The sequence below is a fragment of the Macrotis lagotis genome, chromosome 8 (genome assembly GCF_037893015.1).
Source record: "Macrotis lagotis isolate mMagLag1 chromosome 8, bilby.v1.9.chrom.fasta, whole genome shotgun sequence".
Lineage (NCBI taxonomy): Eukaryota > Metazoa > Chordata > Mammalia > Peramelemorphia > Peramelidae > Macrotis > Macrotis lagotis.
In genome coordinates, this window is record NC_133665.1 from 159,374,041 (window position 1) to 159,399,848 (window position 25,808).

At 39.4% G+C, this 25,808-nt stretch overlaps 1 protein-coding gene across 1 annotated transcript in view; it reads right to left on the minus strand.

The window, feature by feature from the left end:
* The window catches only part of GXYLT2 (glucoside xylosyltransferase 2), a 76,544-nt gene extending 56,315 nt beyond the window's left edge, over positions 1 to 20,229 (minus strand). The window contains exon 1 of the mRNA XM_074198717.1: positions 19,928 to 20,229. Within this exon, the coding sequence (XP_074054818.1) occupies positions 19,928 to 20,214 (287 nt within the window). The 5' untranslated portion in view covers positions 20,215 to 20,229. The remainder of the gene's footprint in view (positions 1 to 19,927) is intronic.
* Positions 20,230 to 25,808: the final 5,579 nt, after the last annotated feature.

Here is a 25,808-nt window from a genome sequence, read left to right on the forward strand (position 1 = left end):
AAAGTAATAGTCTTTGGTCTTTGTTTAAACTCCACAATTCTTTCTCTGAATACAGATGGTATTCTCCATACCCTAAAATTGTCCCTGGTTGTTGCACTGATGAAATGAGCAAGTCCATTAAGGTTGATCATCACTCCCATGTTGCTGTTAGGGTGTACAATATTCTGGTTCTGCTCATCTCACTCAGCATCAGTTCATGCAAATCCTTCCAGGCTTCTCAGAATTCCCATCCCTCTTAGTTTCTAATAGAACAATAGTGTTCCATGACATACATATACCACAGTTTGTTCAGTCATTCCCCAATTGATGGACATTCACTCAATTTCCAATTCACAAAGATGTCTTTTACAGTGATCTCGTCCCTTATTCTGAAATCACTAATGAGAGGCATCATTAGTGAATCACTTGTACCTTCTTACCACTTTTAAGTATCTATTATCATTATCCCCATAAATTATTTATTAATTCCCTTCTTTGTAGGTTCAATTATACCAGTTGCTGAACCAAGATTACTAAGAATGACTGCCTAGAAGTTTATAATGTAATAAATTCACACATAAAGCATCAGAGACAAGTCATGAAGGTCCATGACCTTGTGTCAAACATCATTGTTTTGTTGTTTTATTTTTACATAACCAAAAAAGATCACTTTTGTACAAGCAACAAAGCATAAAAGAGGATCCTAAATGAAATCATGAATTTAAGCTTCATATTCTTTGCTTTTTAGTTCTAGTATTTATACCAAGCCCTAACTGCAAATCTGTTCCACTGACCACTCAAAGCACAAATCTTTCCAAAGGCACTTTGTAATTCAACTAAAGTTGGTGCTTGTCCTTCATTCTTCAACAAGCCCATGAATTAGATTTGAGTGAAGTGGGCTGTGCTAAAGTCACCAGCCTCACTTTCTCCTCCAGACTCAACTAAATCTAGTGACCAGAAATGAAACAGGATGATGGGAGATGGCCCTTTGTAAGCATCAGGTGTCTGAGGCTGGATTTGAACTCCCATCCTCCTGACTTCAAGGCCAGTGCTCTATCCACTGTGCCACCTAGTTGCGCTAACAACTAAAGTTAATTCAACAAGCAATCACAAAACACCTACTATGTGTTAGACAGCATAGTGTAATAGAGAAAACTGGCGAGGGCCCTTCCTCCTTGTTTTCCCTTTCTCTCCTCCTCCCTCCTCTTTCCTCAGACATTGATGCACCCTGTCATCAACTCCAGGGACTTGGAAGGAATTTATAACTGCTCTGCAGCTGCTTCTGTGGTCCCCAACCCTAGGTTCAGGGCTTCCTTCCTGCCAAGGTAAAGAAATGCAGGAAACCAATAACCAAGAGTCTTCCCTTCAAAAGATAGAAGCTTCTTCCTTTTGTTCTTGAAAGGCTGAATATTTTCACAGCTGGCAGCAGCTGCCCTAGAATTCTCCCCCCACACACACACATACACATTTTCCTGGGGCAACTTGGTCCATCTCAGGGCTTCCCTGCCCATGCTGGCTCTGCTCAGTTCAGCCCCCAGCACTTCGATTCTTTATTATAGTCGCAATCTCTGTAAAGACTTTTTAAAAGCTTTTGCCATGCTAATTCTGGCTACACAACGATGTGGGTAACCAAAAATGGCCATTTGTGACACTGTAACTACAGCTCTAATTATCCCCCTGAAACTGAACTTTGCCAAATGGAAGCAATTAAGATGGTAGGGTATATGCTAGTAGAATAAAACCTAGCCCTAAGTGGTCTCATGGATAGAACACTGGACCAAACCTTGTCTCAGACACTGGTTATGGGACCCCCCAGTTCAGATCGCTTAACCTCATTAGGTCTTTGTTTTCCTATCTACACAAATGTTGGTCTTGGACTTAGCCTCCAAGGTCCCTTTCAGCTCCAAATCCATGATCCTATGTCAACCTCCATTCAAAAAGTACAACTATTTCTACAAAAGAAATACTGAGAAGTGTGTTTCTTCTGTATCCAAGATGTAACAGCACAAAATCCGATGGATCTTATTGAATTTTACTGGTTCACATGGGAACAAAGTGAGAAGACATCTGGAACACATCTGGAGAAAAAAAAATGGAGTTCAGGACTTTGAATGTTGCTGGGTAATGCATTCCTTTGCTGCATTACTCCACGGCAAGTGCTTCAAGCCTGTCCCCCTCTCCTTTGAAATAACCAGGACTCATCCCCACAACCATGTCACCTTGTACATGTTAAAGAAAAAATTGAAGTAAAGAAACTGAGCTTAAAGGATTCTCTCATGTAGATTGTTAGTGGCAGAGTCAGGACTAGGATTCAGATCTCTTGACTCCTTACTCCTCAAATAGATCATATAGGACCAGACTTGGTGGATAACTGTCCATTGATTGTAAGAGAAAGATCCCACCCCACTCCAAATTCTATAATCCTGTTATTGTGAAAAGCATCAATTTAACTTACCAGAAAAATCAATCAGTCAAGTTTTTATTAAATTTTTGCTATCTGCCAAGGACTGAAGACAAAGAGACATAAATCAAATAGCCCCCACCATTAAGTTCTTTCTGTTGGAGGAGCTGCCATATACAGATGCAAGCATCTTAAAAATGGAGAGATAGGGGCGGCTAGGTGGTGCAGTGGATAGAGCACCGGCCCTGGAGTCAGGAGTACCTGAGTTCAAATCCGACCTCAGACACTTAATAATTGCCTAGCTGTGTGGCCTTGGGCAAGCCACTTAACCCCATTGCCTTGCAAAAACTAAAAAAAAAAATGGAGAGATAGGGGATGGACCTATGATTTCTCAGGTGTAAGGAAATTTCAGATGAAGAAATGCCCTCTACCTTAACAGTTTGGCACCTTTTCTGTAATTTATAATTCTTATAGAGTTGCCTAATGGTTCTCAAAGAATGATCTGGAAAGTACTGGTGGTGTCCAAGACCCTTTCCAGACGTCTATGAGATCAAAATGCTTTTAAAAGGAATACTATGACATTTTAATTTTGAATATGATAAATATCAATAGATATAGTCCACAAAAATAAAAGCTTTGGGGGGGTCCTCAATAATGTTTAAGGAGTCCTGAAAGTAATGAGAACCACTGGCTTAGAGTAGGAAGAGGTTAGATGACTTGCCTAGGGTCAGAGGGACAGTAGGGGTATAGTGTACCAAAAAATAGGCAATTAACATAAAATAATCTGAAAGGAGGAGAGACTAGTATCTGAGATGAAAAGGAAAGGGCTCACATAGCCATTTGAGCTAAAATTTGAAAGAAACTGGAGATTTGATGAATACCAACATAGGAACAAGGAGAAATCCTTCAGGAAGCTAACAGATTAAAAAAGATAAGAGCATCAACCAGAACCATTACCAGTTTCCCTTTCCCTTACGTATGGAGTTGACTTTAGCAACAAGAAAAGACATGCTTTTAGACAGAACCAGGAGAAAGCTGTAAATTATATACTCTGACTCAGGTTCTCTGATCTCAGGAACCCCAAACAAATCCCAAATTATATTTGGGATAGAAACTCTAATATTCAGCATGATGTAATGACAAAAAATGCTTTAGAGAAAGTCAGGAAACCTGTGTATACATGATCTCAGGCAGACACCCCCCCTCCCCAGTACTCAGTTTCCTCAACTGCAAAACAAAGATTAAGGTCCCTTCCCAATTTTGAAAAAAAAATCTAGAAATTCCAGAGTATATGAAAAATTGGCATGGCTTGTTTTCCTGGCTGCCTGAGATGTAACGTTTTCTTAATAGCTTAAAAGTCTCAGGCGTTAGAGTTAATTAAACCTCAATTTCTAGAGATTATAAATAATGAAATACGGCATTTATGTGAAGTGGTATTTACTTTCCAGCCCATTAGTGCAAAAAACACTGAATTATTAAAGTGAATAATTGACTCTACACACAGAGCCTTTCCTCTTGTCTTCTATCCCTCTTTTTTATTGTTCCCTCTCAATTGACAAACTCAGTTTCTTCATCCAAACCAACTCTACAGTGATATATCACCTAGTACCTACTAAGTGCAAGGCAGTGGTTGGTGTATACAAAGCCAAAACAAAAAAATACAATCCCTACCCTCAGGGGTAGGGTTTGTGCATGAGTGCAATGCTTTGCTACTAGTTAGTAAATAAACTTTTAGGACTGCAGAGGAATGATGGACTTGGAGTCTGGAAATTCTGAGTTCAAATCTCATTCCAGACTCTTCCTAACTGGATAACCCTGGACAAGTCACTTAACCTCTCTTGGTTTCAGTTTTCTCATATGTAAAATGGAGATACAGATACTCATGGGCATCAAATGAGATATCATAGACAAAGTGCCTTGCAAAAACCTTAAAGTGATCTAAAAACACTAGTTATTATTATTATTAGAAAATAAGACCCTAGCCAGGCTGCTCATAATTAGTGAGAGGAAAAAGACTCCACAACTGAAAGATATCATACAAAGGGAAATAGATACTGCCAGCTTCAAAGATAATGTACTCCATTATGAGAAATTTTACATGAGCGCAGTTCTTTCTCCTTAGTGCAATGATACCTTTAAAGAAACCCAACTACCTCGGCACTTAGGACATATTGTCTCATTCCTGAAAGACATTACCAAAATGGCAGCACCTACTTCAATTGAGCATCACCTGTAGAAGGAGGGGAATTGGACATGGTGGGGGGGGCCCTCTGAGAACCCTTATGGCTGGAAATTGATAGTCTTGCCATTTTATAAACAAAGAATCTCAGACTTGAAAGAAGGACCCTCAGAATTCATTGGGTCCATTACAGACCAGAACAAGAATCATCCCTATGTCATCCCCTTGCTTTTGTTAGCTGGGAGCTGAATAATTCTTTCATTGAATTCCTAGGAGTAATTCAGAATAACTGATTAGGACCGCATTTCCTTTTTTAAGACTGTTTTCAAACCTGGAGTCTGAGTTGGGTGCCTCAACTAGAGCTATATGTAGAGCACGCCAATTCCAAACATGCCAATTCAATGAAATAAAACAAACATTTATTAAGAGCCTTAATATGCATGGGAAGAACAAACACCAGGAAGCTGAATGTTGTATAATTAAAGGCAAGCTGGCGGGCAATTATTAAGCACCTTCTTAGCACAAGCCAGGCATTATGCTAAGCCCTTGTTCATACATATTAGGCTACTTGTTGTCTCTTCCCTTAAAACTGTGAGCTCAATATGGAAATATGTTAAACATGATTGAACATGTATAACCTACATCAGATTACTTGCTATAATGGAGGGGAGAAGGGAAGGAGGTAGAATAATGTGGAAGTCAAATACTTACAAAAAGGTGAATGTTGTAAACTATCTTCACATGTAAATGAAATAATGAAATAAGATAAGATTAAAAAATACAAAGACCATGAGCTCCTTGAAGGAAAGAACTTAGTATATTGTCTGGTACATGGTAGGTGATTAATAAATGTTTTCTATCTTGGGAAAGGGAGGGAAAGAGAAGAATTTAGAACTCAAAATTTTATAAAGATGAAGGTTAAAATTATCTTTCTACGTAACTAGAAAAAATTAAATACTATTAAAAATAATTGTTTATTTACTGACATACATGGACAGTCCATACCCTTAAGGAGTTTTTATCTTAATGGTAAAGGCAACATATAAGAGAGGGCTGAAAAACCACAAGGATATACCATGGAGGGGTACGGTGGTAAAATCCAGAGAGAGAAGCAGAGATATTCTAGGTCTTTCCTCAAAACAGAGGTTCTGAGAATAAGTCATCAATGGGAAAAGGGGACCACTGAGGTGGAGGGAGAAGTGGGCTGAAAGATTTTGGCAAAATCTAGAGAGAGTGACCAAACTTGATCCCTTCACTTTCTTCTAGCAGAATTTTGGGGACTCTGAGTATGGAACACTGAATATACTCTTAGACCGAATTAATATGTTTGGTGCATTTTGCTAAATTGCTTTTTATTTGGGGGGCAGTTTGAGTAAAAAGACAACAAGATACAAGTAAGTATGGTATCTGAAAATAAAGTAAGGGCAAGACAATATCTAGGGAAAAAATGTTCTAAATAAGTTTGAATTGAGACAGATAACTTTTTTCCTGGATAAAAGGAAGGTGTCTAAGAAGGCTTTGTGAAGGACACTGCACCTAAGTTGACTTTGGAAGCAGAGGATTTCAACAGTAGAGTGTATTTCAGCCATGGGAAACAACCCATAGACAGGAGATAATTCTATGTTGCTTCCACTTTGGTGGAAAGACAGAATCTTAAATAGAGTGCTATTAGAACTACAAAGAGATGGAGCCCTTGCTTCTGGAAAATAAGGAGAACCCAGGGAATTTCACATGAATGTGCAAGGATTTTGTCCAAGTCAAGAAATTGTTTTCTATTGTACCCTACCAGTGAAAATTGGGTTTCCTTTCTAGAAAGGAAAATCAAGATGCTTCAAAGCCCATCTCTCCACTGTCTAGTTTTTTTGGAGACAATAAACAGAAGAGATTCAATATGAAAATAAAGGAGAAAGAGTTATGAAGAGGCAGAGAGGAATCTTGGCCAGCATCAGGAAATGGAGGGTAGGAGAAGGATACACAGAGAAGAGGAAGAAGAAACACTAAATACTTGAAGTTAATGAGCAGTTAGGAGGCTCTTCTGAAAGAAAAGAAAATGAACCAACATTTATTAAGTCCTTACAGATAAATCCTAAAGATATTAAGAAAGACAGATACCCTTGCTCCCACAGAACTCATGTTTAATGAATGATGAATGATCAAGCTTTTAACTATACATGAACTAGGGAAGACACAATGTAAGTGATATGAGATACAAGCAAAATAGATGGGTCATAATCTCAAGAAGTGAAGATATCAGTGACTGAGGGAATTAGCAGAGGCTTGATGGAGAAGGTGAGATCTGAATTGAGTTTGGAACGAAGTCAGGAAAACTTAAAAGGTGATGGAAAGAAGGAAGAATAGGAGATAGCCAGCATCAAAGTAGGGAGATAGAAGATGGAATACCATGTTTGAGGAACAGAATAGCTAGTAAGGGAGTGAAGTGTGAGAAGACTGGAAAGATAGGAAGTGGCCAGGGTATAAAGAGTTGTAAATGTCTAACTAACGATTTTATATTTGATCCTGGAGGGAAGGGAGTCACCAGTTTTTATTGAGTAGGAGGATGCCATCATCAGACCAACAGTTTAGTAAAAGAATTTTCACAGTTGAGTTAAGGATGGATTAGAGGAGAGGAGAGATTAAAGACATAGAAGTACAAGCTAGTGTCAGAAAAGAATAGCGTAATAGAGATTGGGGTCCCCTTGTTGATAGGTAACATGGTAGCTATTTCTCCACCTAGCATTAACAACAATTATAGTTAGCTTCTTTCCAGTATCCATTAGGTGAAAGAGTTATTAAGTTTAGTGGATACTGTAGAGATTTACTACAAAGCAAAAAAATGACCCTAAAGACCCTCAAAAATTCATAGGTGACAAATAACAAAAAAGAGCCAGAAAAAAAACCCATAAAGCCCTATGGCATCCCATTTTTGTATGCATACACCGTGTATGCATGACAAGTAAAATGAAATAGAGATAATAAAATAAGGAGGAAATGAGATCCATGACAGGAATATGGCTATGGAAGGGAATATTTTTTTTTCATTAAAAAAGTTTTTGAATCTAAACAAATAAAATGAGCATTTGCATTATAGGACAGAAGACATTGTAGGGCAGATATTGTAGGACAGATGAAGAGGTTTGTACAAGAAACTATAAACCAGTATTATATAAAGCCCACTTTCTTTTTAAATATACATGAGGGGGACTGGCCAATGAAAACTCAGCCCTTTTAATTATGTACAGGGTACTTGGTTTTATGCAATCCCATGTGTAGACTTCAGAACACACACACAGATATTGTATTACTGTTTTCCTGTCTGCTTAGCATGTGGTGAAGAAAAAGGCCTTGTGGCTGGCTGCTGAGCTAGAACTGAGTGTTTATTCAGAAAGGCCAAAGAAAGCCTTCTCTTTCCTGCTTGCAAGTGAGGCAAGGAGTGCTATGAGACCCTGGGATCCACATAGAACAGCATTAGGCAAAACCTGCTACATACATTCAAAAGGACCAGTTTCTTATAGGCCAATCACCTGTTATGTACATAAAAAATTCAATATATAACTTTCAAAATTGTCCCGCTTTATTCTGACCTTCCTTACAATTGGTTTTCCTTTCTGGAGGATGGAATTCTTTCCCTAGACTGTTTCTCTTTCCCACATCTAATGTTAAACAAAAAAACCAGGAAAACTGCCCACAGAGAGATGATTAGTCATTCATCAAATAGTCCATCAAGCTCCTACTATGTGCCTAAATGCTGAAGATGGAAATGCAAAAGAAAAAAAACCCAGTACCTGCTCTCAAGGAGTTCACAGTCTAATGAAATAATCTAAGAATCACTGGTCTCTTTAAAAACTATGATTTTTTTAAAGCCTGAATACTCTATTTTAAGAAATTATACATTGAAATTGTATTTATTAGAACCTGAAAGCATAGACAGAAAGAAACCATCATTTTCTGAAAAGAAGCCCTAAAATAAAAGTCCCAATAATATCCAAAGCTCCCATGTCAAAGAAAAAAAAAGAACCAGAAGTATCCAGGAAAAAAAAAGTCAATCTCCTAAGAAGCCACAGTAAAGCTCACATAAGATCTAAGAGCTTACACTGGAAATAAGAGAGTTCAAAAAGCAAAAGAAATAGGCTTGCAATCAAGTATAATTTACCCTACAAAGCTGAGAATTATTCATGGATGGGGGTGGAGGAATGACCCTTTAATAGAAGAGACAACTTTCAAGCATTTCTGATGAAAAAACCAGATTTGAGGAGGAACTTTGAAATATAAATACAAGAGCACAGAGAAACCTAAAAGATAAGTTTATGTAATTAGAAGGAGCCATATAATGATCTAACACTAACATTTAATAGGGGGAGAAGAAACAGATGTCCCTTCAGAATCTTAATATCTTCAAAGGTTAATTATTGATGAAGTGAAACAAGGAAAAACAAAAGTTTAGGGGGTCAGATTGTTCTTGTTCTAAGGATTAAATGAGGGGATGCAAAAAGAAGAAATATATTTATGTAGAAAACAGAAAGAGGGTACAACTTGATATTTTTCATAATTAGAGTATCTGAAAAAAGAGGACTGTAAGTCAGTTCCATGACAACCAATTCCTTTGCCCCATCTGAAGATTTCTTATAAAAATACTATAGTTGCTTGTCATTCCCTTCTCCAACTCATTTTACAGATGAAAAAACTGAGACAAGCAGGGTTAAGTGACTTGCCCAATGTCACACAGCACATGGAAGAAGGGGTGAGAGATGCTTATATAAGATGAACTTTAGTTCATTTTGAAACAATACAGTTGTTAATGTAGCTATTAAGAAGAAAGTTTTAGCTATCTTTATCTTTCTCTACCAGACTCAATCATTCTGAAACTTAGGGTTACTGACATTATTCTTGTTGCATGGAACCATGTTTTTATATTCATCCTCCATATGTTTCTATCTTTAAAAAATATATTTTGGATTCACTCAAAATATACTTTCTAGACCTAAAGGGGGGGGAGAGATTAAAAGAGGGAGAGAAATGCTATAATTAGAATCTAAAAAGATACCTTAGATACATACCTCTTGGATAATTGGGGAATGGCTCAATAAATTGTGGTATATGGATGTGATAGAATATTACTGCTCGGTCAGACAAGACTTCAGAGAATCTTGGGTAGTGTGAATGGATACAGAGTGAAGTGATCAGAACCAGGAGAACAATTAATTATACAAGGACTGCAACATTGTAATGAAAAATAACTTTGAAAGACTGCCAAACTAAGGTCACCATATGTCTCCAGAGTGCCAAGGATGAAGCATATTACATCTTCTGGTGGGCAGGTAATAAATACAAGGTGAAGAAAAAAACATTTTTGGATATGACTATTGTATGGATTCATTTTGCTCTGCTATTTTTTTGTTACAAGGGACTCTTTCTTTCACTTTTTAATGAGCTAGGAAGCTTAGAGGGTTAATTTAAACTGTGGCTTGATGACTGTTTTTCAGAGTTATTAAAGAGTGGATTTTTATTCAGATCTCAGGTCCTTTCTAAATTTGAGACTGTGAGCATCTGAAGTCAGAACAAGGGTGGTAATCTCTTCTGAGTGAACAGAGAGCAATCAAGGGACTACAGGTCATGATGAGGGAAAACAAAGGTCAGAGTGAGCATTCTGTAAAAAAAAAAAGGCTAGGAAATTTATCAGAGAAGGAGATTTCAGAATCCATAATCTTAGACATTGGGGCAGTTTTTGATGTTGATTAGCTCCTTCTGGGTTCATACTTATATATGTGTGGATATGGCTAAAGTAAAGTGGGAATGAGGAAGTGCAGGTTTGAAAACTGAAGAGGTCAGAGTGTTAGAAGGGTGATGAATATGAAGAAAAAACTCATCAAAATGACATCAGAAGCTATGTAGGAAGAGAAGACATCCAGGTGATAAAATTGCTGAAGAAGTTGACAAGAGTTTCCTGGAGGTTGACAGATGGCAACCAGCAAGGATGTATCTCCGGTGATATAGTTGGAGACCTGGGACATCAAACAAGGATGGATTGTTGAGTGAAGGCATTCAGGGCTTTACTAATTGGTTAAATCTGTTATGGTAGCCAATGTTTAGGCCTCTGCAGTTACAGAGTATATAACTAACTGACTTGGTCTGACTGATGAGAAATCTGATACTTGACTCCAATCTGAATATTACTTTCAAATTAAGAATCAGGCTAAGGGCAGCTAGGTGGTGCAGTGGATAAAGCACCAGTCCTGGAGTCAGGAGTACCTGGGTTCAAATCCCATCTCAGACACTTAATAATTACCTAGCTGTGTGGCCTTGGGCAAGTCACTTAACCTCGTTTGCCTTGCAAAAAAATAAAAGAATCATGCTAAGAGGCATCATATGTCTGAAAATATTCAAGGATAAAGTCAAAATGTCTCTTTCACAAATATTAAAGGAATCATCATAAATCAATTCATCATATTGAATTTGGTTCAAAAGCTTTAAAGAAAAAAAATTATGATACATTATAAGGCCTAGCTTCCCAAACAACAGGCATTCAATAAATGTTCAATAGAGATAATGTCAGAGGCTGATCCCAAAAATTTGTTGTAATTGATCCATGCTGTAAGTGACCCCTTGTTTTTGTTTCATTTTTAAACATTATTTTTAATAGTGTCTTTAGTTTTTACATCTTATAGCTTTGGATAGCTTTTGGTTTTTTTAATCATCTACATTTCCTAGCAAAACCCCTCTTCCTATCCAGTAGTCATTCTTATATAACAGAATAAGAAAGGGGGAAAAGACCAATTATGCAAAACTAACCAACACATGAAAAGTGACTGATGGTATATGCAATGTTCCAATCCAATTTACTTTCTTCAAAGAGTAAAGACATCCCTTCTCATATCTTTTGTTCAACCACTTGAATTTATCATTTATAATTTCATTAGATTTATGCCCATTTTATCCCTTCCTCCCCCTATCAAAATCTTTTTCTTTTAATTTTTTCTTTTTAGGTTTTTTTGCAAGGCAAACGGGCTTAAGTGGCTTGACCAAGGCCACACAGATAGGTAATTATTAAGTGTCTGAGACCGAATTTGAACTCAGGTCCTCCTGACTCCAGGGCCAGTGCTCTATCCACTGCACCACCTAGCCACCCCAATCTTTTTCTGTTAGTCAAAGTTTGTTAAGGAGATGTGAAATGTGAACCAGCAGTATGTTAGAAATAATTGGCTGTTGACCTTTTAAGAAAGAAAATTGACTATTTTCCCTCCTTGTTCTAAATTTCAGTAACTCCATATGGCTTGTAAACAGAATGCCTATTTTCTCTTCCCAAGCAAGACTTAAGTATTTAGGGATGACAATAGGAGAAAAGGAGAAACCACACTTTGAACAAAATTATATCCACCTGAGACTCACAGATGGGAACTTTATTGGGATTTATTTCAAAGGGATTCCATGAAGGACTTATATAGCATGAATTACATCATAAAGTTTCCAGTTCTGCACAATTTTCATCTCAAAGAGAACTTAAAATAACTCAGAAACTTCCCCAGACATAAGCAAAGTTTTTATGACTTCACTTGGTCCATCTATGTTCAAAAGGGCAGTTTTAAGAACCAAAAGACTTTGTTATCAGTTTCCATTATTTACTCTCCTGGAAAGTAAATGCTTATGAGCTTCATGCTTCCACAGATCATAGGATTCCATCATCTGTAGTCACAGGGCATCACCATAAAAAAAATGCTGCTAAAAAAGATGAGATTGTGCATCAGAGAGTAGCTAGTACTCATTTAAAGCTTTGCACAGTATCTCCAATATAATCAACCTGTTTATTTTTTTCCTGTGATGCTTCCCCCAAGAAAAAAGGAGTGTAGACCAGGAAAAGAAGCATTCAATTTGGAGTTGGGTTTAAATTCTAGCTCAGTTGTGTATTGCCTATGGGATTTTAGGCAAGTAAGTCACAGAATGCTTAAGTTGAAGTCGGGAGGAACTGAGCTTAAATCCTACCTGTGTATCCATGGGATCTTAATGTCTCTGATCCTCAGTTTCCTCAACTGTAAAATGAGAAGTAGAACTACAAGATGACCATTCTTGGATCGCTTGGCTCAAAACCTATTATTGGAAGTGACCATGCAATGAAAAGTTTTAGTAATCTTTTCACATAGATACACAATATACAATGGGAACATGGAAAATACAAAGTCAAAACTGAGCCTCTAGGAGTGACTGAGCCAAAAAATTCAGTCCCCCAAATTAGCAGGGTTTTTGGGAGAGCATAAATTTGATTTCTTGGGAAAATTCATGACCCACAGGAAACTCTAAACTTACTCCACGCTTTTCCAAACTGGACAATTCTAGTTCTTGGCTGCTGGAGAGACAGCAAAATTAAAAATTCGATGGAAGGATAAGATTCCAACTCAATAAATATCCAAAATTTGTATTGCAGGCCAACAGTTCTAGTCAATTTTTCAAGTCTTAAATCATGAAACAATGTACTGTATGATTTTTAGTTTATTAGTCCATTTCCCACTTCATTCCCTTTTTCTCCCTCTCCTGAATCTTTCCCAGAAAGGGTCTTTCCACATTGCCTCATAGCTCAGAAGAGTTCTAACTTGGACAGAAAGAGATTATGAGAGAAAGATTCTAAGTGGAAAGAGCCAGAGGCCTTGGTTCAAATACCAGCTCTGTCCTTTACTCCCCATGTGACTTTGGACAAGTTTCATGACTTTTCCAGGTCTGTAAAAGTAGAGAACTGGACTAATCTTTAAGGTTCCTTTCAGCTTCCCCCTATGACTTGTTTGCATATTGTCTGTCCCCCACCCTTCCAGGGCAGGAACTTTTTGTGTCCTCAGTTTGGTGAATACAGTAGGCACTTAAAAAATGATGATGGATTGATTGAACCTAGAAGTAACATGGTCAAGGTCACACAGTTCTCAGTGAATGCACAAGTATTTATTAAGTGTTTACTGTGGGGGGGCGGGGCTATGCTAAATACTGGAGATAGGGTCAAAGAAAGACACAAAGTCCTGCCCTCAGGGAGGGTCACTTGATCAAGTCAATCAATAAACCTCTTGGGATCATGCTAGGTTAGAGCTAGAAGAGACCTTAGAAGGCAATCAAGTTCAACCTCCTCAATCATAGATGGTGAATCCCTTGGGCCTCAGTTTCTTTAGGGTTTCAGGGTAGGGAAAAGGTGGTTGACATAGGATTTGAATCCAGGTCCTCTAACTACAAATCAAGTACTCTTTCCACTGTACCAGGCTGGTTGTGCCTAAGATTCCATTTCCAAGAGGGAATGATTACATTTTTGAATGATCCCTAAGTTTTCTACCAATTCTCAGGTTCTACAGGTCTACTTTGATTATTTTCCTCTGAAAGACTGTAAGGACAAACCTCATCTTTTTCAAACAAAAGATCTCAAAAATCTACAAAACTTGTCTCCTCCCTTTTGGGGTCTGAAGTCAAGGAATTCTATCTTCTTGGAAGTTTTGTAAAGGAAGCCTTCTAAGCTGACATCTGGCAACCAATAATAGACCATGTAAGAGACTCATTCCACCACCATTTTGTACTGTTTGTCACTGAGACAATAAAACAGGAGGCTTCTGTAAAGACCATGATTAGAACCAAAAATGAACTGTGGAGATTGGCCAGTGAAAGAAGATGAAGTATTAGGTGAAAGGGAAAAGTGAGAAAATGGAGGGGGAAGATAGAATGTGAGCTAACTCCCAAGTGACTTTGATCCTGAAGGAAATAACAGCATGGAGGAAGCATGGAGGGAATATGAAAAAGATGATAATGACAATAACTCTTGTGAGGTTCATGCTATTCTTATCACACCCTTTTTACAGATGAAGGAACTGAGGCTAAAAGGTCTTAGACCTAAAGGACTTAGAGAGTCCTAAAAATTTAAAGAATTGCCTGGAGAACTGAGAGGTTAAAGGGATTTGTCCAGAGTCATGAAGCTGTCAAATGACTGAGAAAGAATTTGAACTCAGATCTTCCTGACCCAGGTACAGCACCTCATCAGAAGCTACTGCCTTACAGTAAATAGAGAGCAGAGACTGAAAATCCACATGCCATCCCTCATACCTCCTGGCTATATAATCCTTAGAAAACTCCTTTATTCTCTCAGTATTCTGGGAAACCATTGCAAAGCAAGTGATGACCTTCAATGGAGGAAACTCCTCATTGGAGTTTACTATATTAAAATAATCAAGGGACTAGTCTAAAACAAGAGCACTCATGAACACAGAGCTTTGAAGATATATTTTCTCAGATGATCCTCAGTTCTTTTCTCAGAGTATAGTCCTTACTTAATTTAGGCTCATTATAAAATGCTTTCTTGTTTAGGACAATAGAAGAAAGGAAGGCTGACATCTGGACTATTTCATAATTTTAAAAAGTGATGATGGCTGTTAAGTCATGGTGGCCAGATGGACCTTCAAATACAATTTGTAAAGCATTTACTGTATTCTCAATTTGCACATATATATTCGGTCTTCAGAATAGGTTTGCAAATTGTAAATAAACAACAAAGGTAAGATTTTTAAAAATGAAAAAAGCACACTTATAAATGATTTGTTTTAGAATATAATACATTTTGGGGCAGCTAGGTGGCACAGAGGATATAGCACCAGCCCTGGAGTCAGGAAGACCTGAGTTCAAATCCGACCTCAGACACTTAATAATTATTAGCTTTGTGACCTTGGGCAAGTCATTTAACCCCATTGCCTTGCAAAAAAAGAAAAAAGAAAAAAATATAATACATTTTCAATATAGTCAACTACTATCCACAGTATACAACTTCAGAAATGTGCTACGCAACTCAACAAAACAACAACCCTGGGAGGTAAGTATTCTTGTCACTCACATTGCTTTTTCAGTCATACCTGACTTGCTTTTCTTGGCAAAGGTGTTGGAGTGATTTGCCATTGTCTTTTTCAACTAATTTAACAGATGAGGAAACTGAGGCAGAGAAGGTTATGTGACTTGGTCAGGGTCACACAACTAGAAAGAATCTGAGATCAGATTTGAACTCAGGTCTCCCTGACCCTAGATTCAACAACTACTGTAAAATGGGGACATTTCACAGCAGAGGCAAAGAGCCCAGAGAAGACTTAAGTTAAAACACTTAACCCATTATGACACTGAGAGAAGAGAGAAAAGATATCAAGAATTCCAGGTTGGCACTGTAGTTGACAAAGTTTTGTAAGAAGAAGTTGGAAGGGGCAGCAAGGGTGGGGCAGTGTCGAGAGTACCAGCCCTGGAGTCAGGAGGATCTGGGTTCAAATTGGCCTCTGACACTTAATAATTATCTAGCTATGTGTCCTTGGGCAAGCCACTTAACTCCATCGACAACCCAAAAAACAAAGGAGGAGCTGAAGCTTTATGTGATGAAAGATGTCATTCATATCTAGAGAAAAATCAATGGATTCTGAATGCAGAGCAAAGCATGCTATGTTCACTTTTTTTTTTTTAGTTTTTTTACAAGGCAGTGGGGTTAAGTGGCTTACCCAAGGCCACACAGCTAGGTAATTATTAAATGTCTGAGGTGGGATTTGAACTCAGGTACTCCTGACTCCAGGGCCGGTGCTCTATCCACCTAGCTGCCCCCCAATATGTTCACTTTTTAAAACTACTTTTACATTTTTTCTTTCTTTCTCATGATTTTTTCCCTCTTAGTTCTAATTCTTCTTTCACAACATGACTAATATAAAAGTATATTAAACAATACATCCTTTATCAGATTATTTGCCATGGGGAGGAGGGAAGGGAAGGGTGGCAGAAAAACGTGAAACTCAAAAACTTGCAAAGGGATGCATGCTGAAAGCTATCTTTGCATTTCATTGGGGAAAAATAAATGAAAGGGGGCAAGAAGGGAAAAAAAGAGGAGTGCTAAGGTTAGACCCATTATTCAATCACCATCTCACTATCAGAAACACCAGAAGAATGTCAGAGCTAGAGGCGAACTCTTGAGATAATTTTTTTTAATGTCAAAAAACATCTAGGCAGTTGGAACCCCTTCTCACAAGAATGTTTTTAGTAATTGAAGGAAATGCTAGATTCAATTAGAAGTTAGTAAAAATAAAGGCATTATTTTTTTCCCAATTCATGTTCACCCACTCCATGATTAATTATAGACTTGAGGTCCCTATTCCAATTTTCTCATTGTACAAACAAGGAAACTGAGCCTTCGGAAAGCAAAGCATATCTGGAACTAGATCCCAAATCTCTAGCCTGACTCAAAATGCACTAGTCAACCTTTTACAGACTTCCGATGCCTCTTCACCCACAGAGACTTCCACTTTTAGATCTGACATGCAGTATTCATTTTCTTGCTTTCCTGGATAGAACAACATTGTGGTCTCCTTTCACAGACCCCACCAGGAAAGGGAATGTCTTATCCAAGGCCTATCTCCCCCCACCCCCTTTTTTTTTTATAGAGTTTACGCCTGTTGAGAGCAACATTGCAGTCAAATGACTAGTTGTAAAATTGTAGGGTCTGGATGAGCCTAAGCAAATTCCCTGGAAATTTAATTAAAATGAAAACAAGATGTTGGAAGAAAAAGAGCATTGTGTTTCATGAATCAACGTGGCAGGACTCCACCCCCCCCTCTGCCCCCCCCCCCCAGTCTCCCTGGGGAACAGACCGCTGTATCTGGATAGTGGGCAGGTGGTGATCTGTGTCTTATCCAGTTCCAAACTTTTTGCTCACCACAACCACAAGTCTGACCTTCCTTAGGCCAGAAATGATGAGGTCACCCATATTGCTCCACATCGCTTTTGGGTTTTAGCCACTTAAAGGGATTGAAGCTTTTATATTCCATAATACATGTAGCCTTTTTGCACTCCCTAAAGGTAAAATCCTTCCTTGACTATAGCAATGTAATCAGGTCAAGAAAAGAGGAAAAAGTACTTCAATGCAGTGGTGCTTGGCTAGGCTGGATTTGGTACCTTGCCCATCAAGGCAGCTCAAGAAACAATGAATAAATATGGTCCTAAAAACTGTCAACTTTTCCAAAGGATATGAGAATACATTTCATCTTTATTCATTTGAGTCAGAGACTTCCTGAAGCTTATTTACCCTAAGCAAGTTTTCTCCTTTTATTCCTTATTCTTCCAGTGTTGGCCACAATTTCCATGATAATCTAATCGATATGTTCAAAAAGAAAAATGACTTCAGGAGGTATTATTGTTCATGGAAACAGTCAGACTTTAAAAATCCATTTATATTCTGCCCGTGACCCACTCCCTGTCAGAGCAAACTTGGCTAGCTGGACAATATGATGCCACCCAAATGTATTTTCCCAATTTTTTTTTACCAAGTTTGAAAGTCTCCTGTCTCTCATCACATTGTTTTCTTTTTAAAAATCCCTATAAAATGATGAGCTAGTATTTTTCATGTGTTGATTCATTCTCTATGATCAGTCAATAGAATGAGAGGGAGAAGAAACTTTTAAGACTTAGGTATCAGGTGAGTGAGTTTACTCATTAAGGAGACCAAAATACTTACTGACCAAAATACTCTTGAAGTAAGAGTGGCTTTTTAAATCTTTTGAATCCTAATGAGCTTGCTTTTGAGTCCAATAAAGAAAATTCTAGGAACCAGAGGATATATTTTTCTGAAATCTGAATAATTTTCTAATAGAAATATGTGAATTTTTTAAAAATCTTAATTCCTCTTAACTTTGAAGTCTTATTGTCAGAAGGGGTAAGAAAGGTGCTTCAATTACACTTCAAACACCACTACAATCTATTTAGAAGTTCAAAAGAAAAAGAAAAGGAAAGGAAACCTCAGAAATAATCTTAACTTTCTCATTTTACAGATGGGTCAGTGGTCATCTAGCAAATTTCAGAAGTAGGATGCCAACCCAGGCCCTCTGACATGAAAACTCTGGCACTTTCCAATATATTAGGCTGGGCAACATCAATCCTCAATCTGTCAGAATGGCTAGGTGGCACAGTGGATTCAGCACCAGCCCTGGAGTCAGGAGGACATGGGTTCAAATCCTGCCTCAGACCCTTAATAATTTACCTGTGTGGCCTTGGGCAAGCCACTTAACCCCACTGACTTGCAAAAAAAACCACACCAACTTATAAAAAGGTCCTCAGTCCATCCAACCAACATCAATCCTTCAGTAAGTACCTAAATTGTGCTGGGGGCAGAGGAGACCAATGCTCAGGCTAAAGTTGCAGTTTTCTCAATGCTTCCAATACATAGTCACATATATCAAGAGAAGGTATGCTCTTTGAGGAAGGGGATTGGGCTCTATTTCTTTCTTTCTGTTATTATATTTCTAATGAATCAAATTTCCTACCACAAACTCTGTGTTTGCTAATGAATGAATGGACAAGTATAAATAAAGGCAGTCATCAAGTTTTACTTTTTTACTTCCTAATACTACCTCCTATTTCTAAAGAACCAAACACTCTCCAAGGAGGTTATCATCATCTATTTGATCCTCAGGAGCCTGGCTAGGAGGTGGGCTGGGTACATACTGGTATTCCCATTTGAAAGTCAAGCCCAGAGAACTTCACTAGATGGCTCAAGGTCATCCAATGAGCCAGCCAGCAGGATTCTGATTTCTGACTCCAAGCCTAGTGCTCTTTCTCTTCACCTGGCTGCATTCCATTTATCTTCAGTTAGTTTCTGCCAAAACACGACAACAGATTTAGTAGTTTCAGCTGGGGGAAAAAAAGAGTTCTTCAATGATTTGCAAGCTATTAAAGACTCCAGCAAATGTGTGCCTTGCATCTGAAGTGCGCTAAGTTAGAAACATCAAAAGCTCTAATCAGGCTAAAGGGAAAAGGGCCAACTGACAGGAGATTGTAAAAAGCTGTTCACAACAAAGGAAATGAACACAAATCCCTAAACTGCAAGAGAATGGCCAAGCCAGGGGAAGGTCAGGGACAGGAGGAACCCTTTGATGACGCTCCACAACCTTGAGATCTGGCATCAAGAAAAACATACAAGTTTAAAAGGAGCCACAGGGTCCTGCGATACAAAATTGCCAGCCCTGGGACCTTTAAAGATTGGGATGGGTTTTTTTTTTTAACCAGGAGTTGTCTCTCCCTTCCTTGCCACCTCTCCCCCCAAAGTAAATCCACCGAACTCCAGAGTGCCCAGTGCGATCGCAAGAAGCAATACAGATGGTTCTGGTGCCAGGAGGAAAAGGGTAAAACGTGGGACCCTAAGCGTAGGGAGGGCTGGGGGGGGGGGGCTGGGGCTGCCTCTGGACAGAAGCTGACCACGTTCTCCCTCACTTACAGAGCAAGGCTCCGATGGCGGGGGGGGGGGAACCCCAGCTTGGGGCGGCCGGGACCCCCCGGAGCCCCTCCCCAGGAGGACAGCCTCCTGCCCATGCCCCCCCATCCCTCCCGGAACCCCAGGAAGAGCTCACCTAAGGCCGGCAAACTTGTCGGATCGCCCCGAGCTCCTCCTGCCTGGCTTCGAGTGGAGACGTGGCTGCCGGAGCCGCTGGGACACTTGAGCCGCCCCCCAGGCTCGGACCCGGGCGAAGGGAGAGGGCGCGCTGGGCGCCGCGGGGCCCGAGAGCGCAGCGCGCAGCCAGCTCTTGGCCGGAGGCGCTTTGGGGGGCGCCCGGTCGGCGCTGCCCCCCAGCAGATAGAGCAGCAGCAGGCTGCCCAGGCACAGCAGGGCGGCCGCCACCTTGCAGGGGAGTCTCATGGTGCGGCGGGGCAGCCCCCCTGCTCATCGCCAAGCCCAGGGGCGCCCGGGCTGGCTGCTGGGGCCGGGGGGGGCCGGGCCGGGCCGGGCGAGGGGGAGCCGGGCCAGGCGGCGCGCGCGCCAACGCGGCTCCTCCGGCCGGCCGCGGGGCTCCGCTGCCAGAGGAGGAGGAGGAGGAGGGGAGAAAGGGGGGGTCGGAGGAGGGGCTGCGAGCCTCTACCGTACTGTATGGAATAGCCGCTCTCCTGGCCGGGCCGCCCGAGGGGGCCCGCAGGGGCAGCCCAACTTTGCCGGCCGCCGAGCCCAGCTGTGGGGGCTTCCGTGCCACCCATCCGGCGCCTGCTGGGTGCGCAGCACAGGCTTGCCTCGGGGCATCCAGGCCAACAATCGGTCTATGCACGCAGGGGCTGGTGCCGGAGCCATAATGAATGAATGAGAGCTCTTTCTCAGAGGACTGTGTTTGAGGAGCTCGGAGACTTGGGGAGGAAAGGAAACGCACTTTTCCCTTTGTTTTCTTTTCTCTCCCTCCCGCCTCCCCCCTTTGACAGAAGGGGAGGGAGCTAAACAAATAGTGCTTGGAGAAATGTGTGTGATGAGCCAGAGAAGCTTAGAAAGATCTATGTGAGCTGATGCAGAGTGAAGTCAGCAGAACCGAGAAACAGATGCAGTAATTGCAACAATGTAAATCGGACGCCCCAAATTCCAAAGTAAATGGGATCATGTTTGTCCCAGAGAAGCCCGTGACATCAGGGAGGTGATACCTTAACAAGCGCAAGAATTGGATTTAAGGGAGGGGGAGCTGGACTAAGTCCCCAGCCTCACTTTCTCTTCCAGTCATCTGGGTCCAGTGGCCAGATATGGATCAAGACACGAGATGGCTCTGGTTTTGAGGCAATCAGGGTTAAGAGACCTGCCCAAGGTCATACACCTAGTAAGAGTCAAGTGTCTGAGGTGGGATTCCAACTCCCATCCTCCTGATGCCAAGGCTCTTCCTAAAGGTAAATAAAGTTATAGATATCAAACAGGACTCAATCAAAGAAATATGAGAGGACACTCAGTGGGTGGTCCATGGGTGTTACATATTGTTTATTTATTATTGGCCTTTTTTTTAGTGAATCAGTCAGTTTGTGGACTTTATTTTCTTCTCTAAAAATACTGTTTGTTACATGAGAAGGTTCTCTGGGAAGAGGAGAGAAAGGGATCTTGGCATAACTAGGGTGATCTAAGAAAACAGAAAATATCAATAAAAACATTGTTTAAATAATGGGGGGAAGAGGAAAGCCTGTAAAAACTGTGCAAGCAAAACAAATCCCTATATTGGCCATGTATGTCTCAAATAACTTGGGAACTATGATCAACATGAAGACCATTCAGCAATTTTAATTCAAAATGAAACATGCTGCTCATCTCTTGATATGTGAGATTCCTGTGATGTTCTGTTCAGGTGCTTGAAGGGCACTTGATAGAGTCACAGGATTTTAAAACAGGCGATGAAGTGTCAATGTGATAACAGAGTGTAAACAGTCAGTGATCCCTTTACTAAGTATGAACACCTCTCTCTGAGTCAGAAGGGGGATTAAAATTGTTTATGTACTCCAGGTCTTTAATTACCTCTATCCTTGAGATAGCCAGTCTTGGCAGTTCAGGCAAGTAGAGGCAGGAGCCAGGAGTCAAAAAAGGTTTTATTGAATGCTCACTATCAAGCACTGTGCTTAACTCTGGGGATATAAAGGCAAGAACACTAACCCTGACTTCAAAGAGTTTGCATTCTAACTGGGAAAAAAATTTAAACAGCTTATACACAGATCTAATAGAAGACAATCTGAGAGGGGAAGGCTTTAGCAGCTGAGAAAGTCTGAAAAAGGCTTATTATGTGAGGTGAAATTTGAAATTAATCTTGAAGGAATTCATGGAAACTGAGCCAGAGGTTGGGAAGCAAAGCATTTGTAGAATGGGGACAGCCAAGGTGTTGTGTTGGAGGGATTGTAAGGGATAGCAAATCAGTGAAGGCAGCTGCATCATAGAGTGTATGGAGGGTAATAAATCAGAAAGCTGAAAAGGTAGAAAGGGGCCAGGTTATATAGCATTAAAAGAGGAAAAATATTGTCAAAAGATCACCTCCTTCATTGGGTAAACTCTCTCTAAATGAAACAGGGTTTTATTCAATTTTTTTTGTTTGTTATTTCACATATGGACCCCATGTTGCAAACTCTGGGAGGATATGGACAAGATAGGAAGACATGGATGGGTTGCCATCTGAATCTCCAGAATCTCTGGCATCACAGATCCATTGAAATTGATGTCCCATTGTTGATTCATACTGAATTTGCATTCTGCTAATCTCTCTCAGTAACTATTTTCTAGGTATATACCTTCTATACTATATAGGTATCCCTTCTCTACCACTCTAGTTCAAAAATTTTTCTTTTGCAGATTGTAATCTTGAGGGCAGCCTAGAATATTACCTTGAACATAATGGGTGTCTAATAGATGCTTGTTGGAATAGATTGTTGGAAAAGAAAAGTAGCCTGTCATGACCTGTTTTTATGATCTTATAAAAAAAAACCCCATAACCATTTTGACTCTTAAATCAAAGCCTCCCTTTCTAAATCTCACAAAAGCATGCTTTTAAAAGGGACATAAAAATATTAATTTTTGTGGCATCCAGAGGATCAAGAATCCCTCTTCACTAACGGAATTCTCTTAAAGCATGGACCAGGTTTAGTTTTGGGAAGCCTGGCTGCTAAAGAAAGTAGTTAGGCCCTTTTTCCTTACCCTAGAGACATGAAAATTTTCATTAAATCTTGATTTCATCAAACTTTTGCAAGACTTACTCTCCTTGTGGAGAATAGAGGGACACTAAATATATGATATAAATCAAGTATGGGGTAGCTATTTACTCACCAAAAAAATGTAACTAATTTGTAAGTAAAAACTGATTATAAAAATAAAAACTTAAGCAACAGTAACACAACTATTACTAGTGGCTGTTGAATAAATTATTGAAATATGAAGAATTTTCAAAACTGCTGAATAAAAATTTCATTTCTTCTTACTTTTGTAGTATTTTCCTCCATGTCCAAGTCTTCTGGCAAGCTAGACTAGACTCCCCGTATTTGTGATCATGATCTTCTCTAAGAAGTTCTTTAGAATGTGTCAAAGATTATTTCTACAGTGTAGCTGGCACTCACCGAGGATCCAGGAACTGTAACTTTTCTCACAAAGTTATCCCTAAGACTAGAAACTGTTTCTCTGAATCAGCTACACTCAGGAAAGAAATACAAAGCAGAAAAGCCAGTTGGTGATTCAAGATCAAGTGTTATGTTTACTTAAGCCAGCACATGAGTTGACTGCTATGTGTGAGAGGATCATCATTTTTTTGTAGGTGGGAGAAGAGTTAGAAGAGTCCTTTCCCACTTGACAGTAAGGGAAGGAGCCAGACAGGACAAAGTCACTTCCTTTTAAGGTCTACTGCTCCTGAGTTAGTAGCTCTTAGACTTAATGGCTGATAAACAGATTGTTTTGTCATCACCAAGAACAATTCCTTTAATTCTGAGCTACACATATCCCCAGTAGTTGTCAGAGAAACTCAGAGCATCCTCTATGGTATGGTCATTGAAGGCCCTGCTCCATGAGGTATATTCCATTCTAATTACAAGAATATTCTATGATAATTCCAGGGAGCAAAGTGAGATTCCACCCATTTCCCTTTGGAAAGTTGGGACAATAATGCCCATATATGTATATACAAATGTATACTACATATATACATATATATATACACATATATATACATATATATATATAGATATATATTGATATGTGCTTTTTTTTTTAGGTTTTTGCAAGGAAAATGGGGTTAAGTGGCTTGTCCAAGGCCACACAGGCAATTATTAAGTGTCTGAGATGGGTATGCTTCTTTTTTTTTTTTAATTTTTTTTTTAAATTTTACAATTTCCTCCCCATCTTGCTTTCCTTCCCCACCCCCACAGAAGGCAGTTTGATAGTCTTTACAATGTTTCCATGTTATACATTGATAAAAATTGAATGTATTGAGAGAACAATCATATCCTTAAGGAAAAAATAAAATATAAGAGATAGCAAACTTACATAAGACATAAGACAACCTTTTTTTAAATTAAAGGTCTTTGGTCTTTGTTTAAACTCCACAATTCTATCTTTGGATACAGATGGTATTCTTCATCATGGATACCCTAAAATTGTCCCTAATTATTGTACTGATAAACTGAGCATGTCCATTAAGGTTGATCATCAGCCCATGTTGCTGTTAGGGTATACAAAGTTCTTCTGGTTCTGCTCATCTCACTCAGCATCAGTTCATGTAAATCCCTCCAGGCCTCCCCGAATTCCCATCCCTGGTTTCTAACAGAACAATAGTGTTCTATAACATACATATACCACAGTTTGCTAATAGTGTTCCATAACATACATATACCACAGTTTGCTAAGCCATTCCCCAATTGATGGATATTCACTCAATTTCCAATTCTTTGCCACCACAAACAGGGCTGCTATGAATATTTTTGTACAAGGGATGTTTTTACGCTTTTGCATGATCTCTTCAGGGTAGAGACCCAGTAGGGACACTGAAGGATCAAATGGTATGCACATTTTTATTGCCCTTTGGGCATAATTCCAAATTGCTCTCCAGAAAGGTTGGAGTTCCACCAACAATGTATTAGTGTCCCAGATTTCCCACATCCCTTCCAACATCAATCATTGTCCTTTCTGATCATATTAGTCAATCTGAGAGGTGTGAAGTGGTACCTCAGAGCTGCCTTAATTTGTATTTCTCTAATAAGTGATGATTTAGAACAATATTTCATATGACTCTAGATTGCTTTGATTTCCTCATCTGTAAATTCCCTTTGCATATCCTTTGACCATTTGTCAATTGGGGAATGGCATGTCTTTTTTTTTTTTTTTAATAAATGTGACTCAGTTCTCTATATTTTAGAAATGAGTCCTTTGTCAGAAATACTAGTTACAAAAATTGTTTCCTAATTTACTACATTTCTTTTGATCTTGCTTACAGTGGTTTTGTTTGTGCAAAAGCTTTTTAATTTAATGTAATCAAAATTGTCTAGTTTGTTTTGAATGATGTTCTCCATCTCTTCCTTGGTCATAAAGTGCTTCCCTTTCCATAGATCTGACAGGTAAACTATTCCTTGATCTCCTAGTTTGCTTATAATATTGTCTTTTATGTCTAAATCCTGTATCCATTTGGATCTTATCTTGGTATAGGGTGTGAGATATTGATCTAATTCAAGTTTCTGCCAAACTAACTTCTAATTTTCCCAACAGTTTTTATTAAAGACTGAGTTCTTATCCCAGAAACTGGACTCTTTGGGTTTATCAAACAACAGATTACTATAATCATTCCCTCTATCTTTTTGGTACCTAGTCTATTCCACTGATCCACCACTCTATTTCTTTTTTTGTTTTTGTTTTTGCTAGACAATGGGATTAAATGACTTGCCCAAGGTCACACAGCTAGGTAATTATTAAGTGTCTGAGCTCAAATTTGAATCCAGGTCCTTCTGACTCCAGGGCTGGTACTCTATCCACTGTGC